The sequence below is a fragment of the Trichosurus vulpecula genome, unplaced genomic scaffold, assembly GCF_011100635.1.
Source record: "Trichosurus vulpecula isolate mTriVul1 unplaced genomic scaffold, mTriVul1.pri scaffold_31_arrow_ctg1, whole genome shotgun sequence".
NCBI classification, from domain to species: domain Eukaryota; kingdom Metazoa; phylum Chordata; class Mammalia; order Diprotodontia; family Phalangeridae; genus Trichosurus; species Trichosurus vulpecula.
Genome location: NW_023494523.1, coordinates 607995 through 614955, shown reverse-complemented (window position 1 = coordinate 614955; position 6961 = coordinate 607995). Strand labels below are relative to the sequence as shown.

The following is a 6961-nucleotide window of genomic DNA, read 5'->3' as shown; positions in this document are numbered from 1 at the left end:
TGACCTCAGTTACATACTAACATCACAAACCATAAACATATACCATATGGTACATTATTCCTTTTTTGGGGGAGGCAGGGAAAACTTAATTATAAATCTCCTGTGCTGATTTGCTACCATCCATTTCAGCTCTCTGCATTTTTCTTTTAAAGATGTTATATCTTAGTTTTTATCATCAATTTTGTACTATACATACTAAATTATTTATTTCTAGTTACTATGTCACTTTCTGTTCAAAATCCTTATGAATTAAGATGTGAATATTCCAGCATTTGCTCAAATTCAGTATTTTAAAGAACAAAATGACTTTTTTTTTCCATTGAAATATGAAGCTGTTACTCCAATCAAACCAACCAGCTACCCAGAGAAACCATTCATCTATCATCTCGGTTTACCTAAAAGATTTCTATAATGAATTTTTTCTCAACTCATGGTTTAAACTGTTTTAGAATTCAGTGCTTCTTTCTTTGAATTTTTCAGATCATTGGCTTCTGTGATTATTCTTTTTAAATACTGTTAGAATTAGATTGCTTGAATACTTTTAATTTTATCTTCCTTTGGTTCATAAACATTTTCTAAAGTTATAAAATAAAATGTAAACCCTGACTTTTCATGTAGACCTCACCTGTTATTATTACCAGTCTGTAATTTTTCTCTATTATAGTTGGGTAAGTCTCCTTTGTGTTCTAACTATCACACTCATTCCATGTATTTATTCATTTCTAATTGTTATGGAATCTATAAAAACATGACACTTCCAAAGTAGTTGGGTTGGATCACTTTGACATAGTCTGGCAAATGAAATTATAACTTAATAGGTGGTGAAAAAGGAGAAATTAGTTTGAGTTGAAATATTTTTTGAAATGTAAGGATTAAGTGTGATAGAATATTATAGTTGATTAAAAATATGGAATAAATGATCTTGCTAAAACCACTGTATCCCTTTTAATAGAAATGGAAAATTAAGTTTAAAGAAAAAATTATTAAGGATTAACAATGAAAGAATGTACCTTTGCGTTAGGATGACACTGAACTTCTTAAGATATTGTACTTACAAAAGACTATAGTGAAAAGCGCTGTTCATGGAAGATTATCCTGACAAAATGACACTAAAACTACAACAGGAACAATTCATGTTTAAAGCCAATGATAGAGACTTTAAGAAAGCCAAACACTTGAAGTGATTCCTTAAAATATTATTTTGAAGTTTGGAAATACTTTAGAAATTAAAGGTCGGTGTTTTTCGAGACTATGGAACTGTTGTGATGTAATTTAACCATTCAACAAGAACATTTGCCAAGATTTTCAGTGGAATGTATTTGAAAAATGGAAAAAGTCTGAAATACAGAGCTGCAAATGAAAAACTACCTTTCCATTCATGTCTCTTGCAGCATCTTTTGCATCAGCGGGATTCTCAAAAGTAACAAAAGCAAAACCTCTGGATTTGTTGGTTTCCCGATCTTTCATCAACAGAACTGAAAGAAAAACGGTTTTAAAAAGCAATTTTGTATTAACATATTAAAGAAATTAAAAATATTAAGTGTAAGGTTTTTAATGGAAGTTTGTCTTAACTTCACAGATTTGAGAAGTATGGCATATTATGGAAATTTTTTTTTCTACAGCACCTGTGTGTGAGGCAGTGAGAAAACAAAATGTGAAGACTTCGCAGGGAATATGTATGTATAATTATATATCTATCTCTATTCACATCTATACTTAGAAATGTTTACAAATCAAGAAACAGGGAAATAGGGAAGTGGAAAAATTCTGAGGCTGTGAAAGTGTGATTACTCTGCCACTGGGAAAGTTTTTTTTTTTCCTCTTGAAACTTTTTGTTCTTTGTTCTGGTTTAAAGATTTATTAAGTAAGATTAGGGTCATTGTGACCTGCTCCCCTTTACTGTAAAAGTACTGTAAAAGAATGGAGAGGGTCTCCTCCTCCCTTATCCTATTCTCCTTCCTCAGATTTATAGATGTCACCTCCTCTGTAATCCTTAACTAAGAGGATGGGAATTGGAGTTTCTGTGCCTTGATTTCCTGGTTCTTTGTCTAGCTTTTTGTTCTCAGATTGTACCCCACCTCCCAGCCAATGGTGAGAAGGGTCAGAGGTAGGTGGGAATTCTCTTGTGTTATGTATAATTATTGGTGCTTTGTTGTTTGTGTCTTTGCCTCCCTTGCTAGATCCACTCTGGCAGAGGATGGCCTATTCTCGCAAGAATAGAATAAAATTTTATATATCTGTTCCCACCCTGAGATGGCTCCTTACTAAAATTATTTTTTTAATTGGTGAGGGTCTTTTATGCCACACAACCTGAAATAATTGTCTTTGCATAGTTAGATTACAATTTTTTTTTTTTTAGATAGTAAATGGTTCATAGTTACCCTCTACCATGCGGCCATATTTTCCAAAAACTGATTCAAGACCTTTTTCATTTGTCTCTGTATTGAGGCCTCCTATAAATAACTTCCCCGGGCGATCCGCTTCCACCATTTTTTCAAGAAAATCTGTCAGGAAAAAAAATTAAATATGGTTAATTAACGGACATATCCTTAACCTACAAATTTTATGTCGGAAAACTTGTCATTTCCGACTTTTAAAAAATCATTCAGGGTACAATAAAATATCATGTGGTATCTGCTAATGATTTTGAACACATTTTCCTCACAACAATTTTTAAACTAACATTTCTGAAAATAAATTTTTACCTCCCCAGGTTTACACGAAGCGCTGCTGGCAGGGAGAAGAGCGAAGCCGACTACGGCGCTCGCGAGGTGCTAGGCGCTGGGGTGGTGGGTAGCGGAGCGAGGTGTGAGGCCTGAGCGGGTAGCGGTCAGAGTCGCGAGGCGGGGTGAGGTGTGAGGGGAAGAGGTGCTGGGGGTGATGGCGGGGGTAGCGCAGAGAAGAGCTAGGCGGGGTAAGGCACAAAGGGGCGGAGCGAGGCGCAAGGCGGGGGTGGGGGGGGCGGGTAGCGGAACGAGGCAGGAAGGGGCGGAGCGAAGCTCCAGTGGAGATGGGGGGTTGCTGAGAAGGGCGCGAAGGAGGGAGGGGGGCGCGGAGGGGCGGAGCCAGACCAGGTGGAGGGCGTGGTGGAGGCGAGCGAGGCTCGAGGAGGGGTGAGAAGTGAAGGGGCGGAGCCATACGGGGTCGGGGTTGGGGGACGAAGCGAAGCTGGAGGTGGGAAGAGAGCGGAGCGAGGCGCGAGAGGTAGAAGGCTAGGCGCAAAGCGGGGCGCGACGGAGAAGGGGCGGGGCGCGACGGGGAAGGGGCGGGGCGCGAGGCGCGGTGAGGGGGCGGAGTTAGGCATGAGGACAGGGAGGGGGCGGAGCGAGGAGAGGGAGGGGGCAGAGTGAAACGAGAGGGAGTATAGAGTGGGGCAATTAAGAGCTCCAGGCTCCAAGAGGGAGGGGTTCGGAGTGAGGGGGGAGGGCCAGTGTAGAGAGGTAAAAAGAGGTTCAAGGCAGGAAGACAATGGAGCGCGAAGTAAAGAGGAAGACAGAATCCTGTGGGGGAGGGGAGCAGAGTAAAGCTCTGGGTGGAAGAGGGGGCTTTAGCGGGGTGGAGGCTGGAAGAGGGTGGGCAGAACGGGAAAACGGGGGCCCAAAGTGAAGTGGGGAGGGGGAACAGAGTGACTGACTTTCAGTTATTTCCTATTTAAGTAAACTAAAAACTTTTTTCTGTCACATTGCCTTTGAAAACATTTGATAATTCTACGTTTTTTACCTCAGAAAAAGCCTGAGTCGCATTTAAGCAATTGTCGGGTGACAAAAACTGTATATAGGTGATCGTCATTGTCATACATTTTGTAGACACAGAAGATATACCATGAATTCCTTCAAAAAATTGGCCATTATATAATAAAAGGTTATTTTATTCAAGATAAATTTTATTATTCATCCCTTGATTTTAAAAGACGTCACCATTCCGCCACAATTTTGAAGTAAAAACAGACGCCAATTGATAACAAAATGGCGCCTGACACAGTCGACGCAATTCAGAGCCTCATTAAGTCACCATCCTTTTTTTGTGTGTAAAAACGGTGAAGAAGCAAACTCTTACCAGTTTTTAAAAAACGAAACCGAGTTTTTTTTACCTCAGACTTTCCCTCAGACTTCCGTGTTTTTTCGCGCTCCTCCTCTCTGAAACCCCGCGCAGTTTAAACTAAAGACAATTCTGAAGAGAAGGCTGTGATAACGACAGTGGCCGTTTAAGAATCGCGTACCTCAAAAACTGCTTCATCTTTTTTCCTCCCCTCTAAATTATTTAAAAAAAAAACCAAACAGCAATAATGGGATGTTCCCTCGTCTAAAATGGCAACCAAATATATTTTGCAGACCTAAGCTAAAGGCAGTTTTAAATCTGTGCCATTTTAAAAATTCACACAAATTACCAGAAAAAAAAATTAAAAATAATTAATGGTGTAGTTGCATGGTTTTTCTAAGTGTTGAATGATGTCACAAATTTCTCACAAAAACCTTACCTTCTCTTTCTTCGACTCACACCGACTACCTACAAAGACGCCCACTACCACAACTGCGCAACGACTACCGAAAAAAAAAAAAGGTGGGTGTCTAATTTTATACTGTCTGAGAACTAGGCTGAAAGACCCGGATTGAAGACGTGCTTTGCCTTGAGCCTGGAAGGGGTGGGGGGTAGTGCCGTTACCTGGAACACATTCTGTTTCATTCTAAACTACTTCCTTATTTTTGTGGTTCGAATTCTTAAATTTTTTAAAAACAAAAATTAAACAAGTATGAAAATAACTGTATTCTTTTATTAAATAGAATCAACCTTTTATCAAAGAATACCAAAGATTTTTAAAGTAGACAAAATTGTTAATAAAAGACAAACACTTTTTTAAACTTAGTCATTCACACTTAACCTTAAATAACTTCCCAATAATATTTTCTGCTTACATTAAAATATTCAAACAGAAACATACCAAAAAAAATTAGGCACACTTCTTGTAGTTTTGGGCAAACTACTTAACCTTTGCCTCAGTTTCCTCAATTGTTAAATAATACTAGTCCTCCCCCCCCCCAAGGTGGTTGTGAAGATAACATTTGTAAAGCGCTTTGGCACGCAATAGTCGCTAAATAAATGCTAGTTATTATTATTTATTAGCGACTTACTGTGAATAGAAAAGTGACACCACTTAAATTCTACTTCAGAAGATGAATGTAGCCAAAACTAAAATAATCACTTTGACAAAAACTCCACACAATTTTTGTTATCAAAATCCTACTAATCGCTGAAAAAATCCCAGATGTTAGCATTTGCTTTTTCATTTTCTTTTCAGCAGTCATCTAACTGCTTGCCTTCTTTCTCTCTATATGTAACACAATAATAAATTTAAATTGAAATAAATAAAAAAGTACAAAAGAAAGCCATAAAACCAAATACAAAAAAAGCAAATTTCTTAAAGGCATACAAAAACTTCATTCATTCAATTCATATTGTTTCCTGAACATAAAACAGACCATTAATGGAGAAAAAATTAAAAGATAAATTTGTCAGATGAAAAAAGGTAAATCAAGTGGAAATCATTTCAGCATTGTAAGAGATGAGGAAAGGCAACAAATTAAGTTTTATTTGACTTGAACTTAAAAGAATGTATGACAAATGAAGTTAACAGAAAAGAAAAAATGTCAGATCAAGTATAATACAAGAAAGAAAAGCACACTATATAAGAAGAAAATTAGTAACTGGAGAAAAGTGTGTAAATCTAAAATATTGTCACCATGTTAAACCAGGAAGCTGAGATACTCCGAAATCTCATAACCCTTAAGTGACAAACTAAAACTCAACTTTGATTGATAAATTATCTAAAAATTCTGGAGTTTTGAATTATGTAACATGCCTAAATTTATGCAAAACCTAATTTGTTTTTCACTCTGTCTTGGTTTTGCTCTGATACCAAAGATATCATGTTTACTCTCTGGCACATTATGGTCCTTAAAGTCTTATGATTATTTGAAATATTTAAATAGCTATTAAAATACTTGTTAATTGATTAATTAGTTCCTAGCCCAGAAACTTCCTTCTTCCTAAAAATTATGACTCTCTTAGTATAGAACAAAACGTTACCTAGTATTTTTATGTGTTCTAAATCATGATTATTAAAAGCCTAGACACAACTGAGACAACTGAACAAGATTAAAAGATGGTAGTAATAAGCATAGGTATATCTAAGTAAAATATTTTGGTCAACTAAATATATTTAGTATCTGATGTCAACAAGATACATAATTTTAAAAAGATGGAATTATAAACACTGAATTAATAATGAAAATAATAGATTAAATAATGAAATCGTTATTTAAAAGAGAGAAAAAAATCGAAGCAAGCTGTTGAACCTTGATTTCTTTGAATATTAGTTCTGTTTTAGAGTAGATCAATAGTTTTCAACCTGGAGTCTATGAACTTTTTTTTTTCTTTTGTCCTTCCTTTCATTTCTTCCTTCCTTCCTTCTTTCCTGTCTCTCTCTCCCCACTCCACCCCCTCTCTCTCCCTCTAACTAAACAGGGACTGGGAAATCAAGCCTGTGGAGAAAGGGATAGCCATGACCACCAACTGCCCCACATAAAGGTAGGCATCACCTTAATCTTTTGTTTATCATTTAAGACTTATGAAATTTGTGATTATCTTATTTTTATGGCTTAACTTAACATCCCTTCCCTTAGCCCCTGATGGGGAGAGCCTGAACCCAAGAGCCTTGGAAATAGCTGTATTTTAGCCTTCATCTCAGGAAGCAAATGCTGTATGCACAGCTTTTCAGAAGCCTGGTAATTGTACCTCCATGTGCTTGCTATAGACATAACTTGATAATCTAGGAAAGAAAGATATTGTTGCCAAAAATCCTTAATATTGTAAAATGATTCAATATCAAAAACTGATGTCTAGCATGGTAAGAAGAAGTAGAGCTCAGCTCCCCACAAAGTCACTTCCATAAAGATCTAGAAAA

The 6961-nt window shown here is 37.0% G+C and overlaps 1 protein-coding gene across 1 annotated transcript in view; it reads right to left on the bottom strand.

The window, feature by feature from the left end:
• LOC118833332 (RNA-binding motif protein, X chromosome-like) overlaps positions 1 to 2828 on the bottom strand; it is a 7783-nt gene extending 4955 nt beyond the window's left edge. Inside the window, exons 1-3 of the mRNA XM_036740694.1 lie at positions 2706 to 2828; positions 2382 to 2504; positions 1347 to 1475 (exon numbers count right to left, since the gene is read on the bottom strand). Of these exons, the coding sequence (XP_036596589.1) occupies positions 1347 to 1475; positions 2382 to 2490 (238 nt within the window). The 5' untranslated portion in view covers positions 2491 to 2504; positions 2706 to 2828. The remainder of the gene's footprint in view (positions 1 to 1346; positions 1476 to 2381; positions 2505 to 2705) is intronic.
• Positions 2829 to 6961: the final 4133 nt, after the last annotated feature.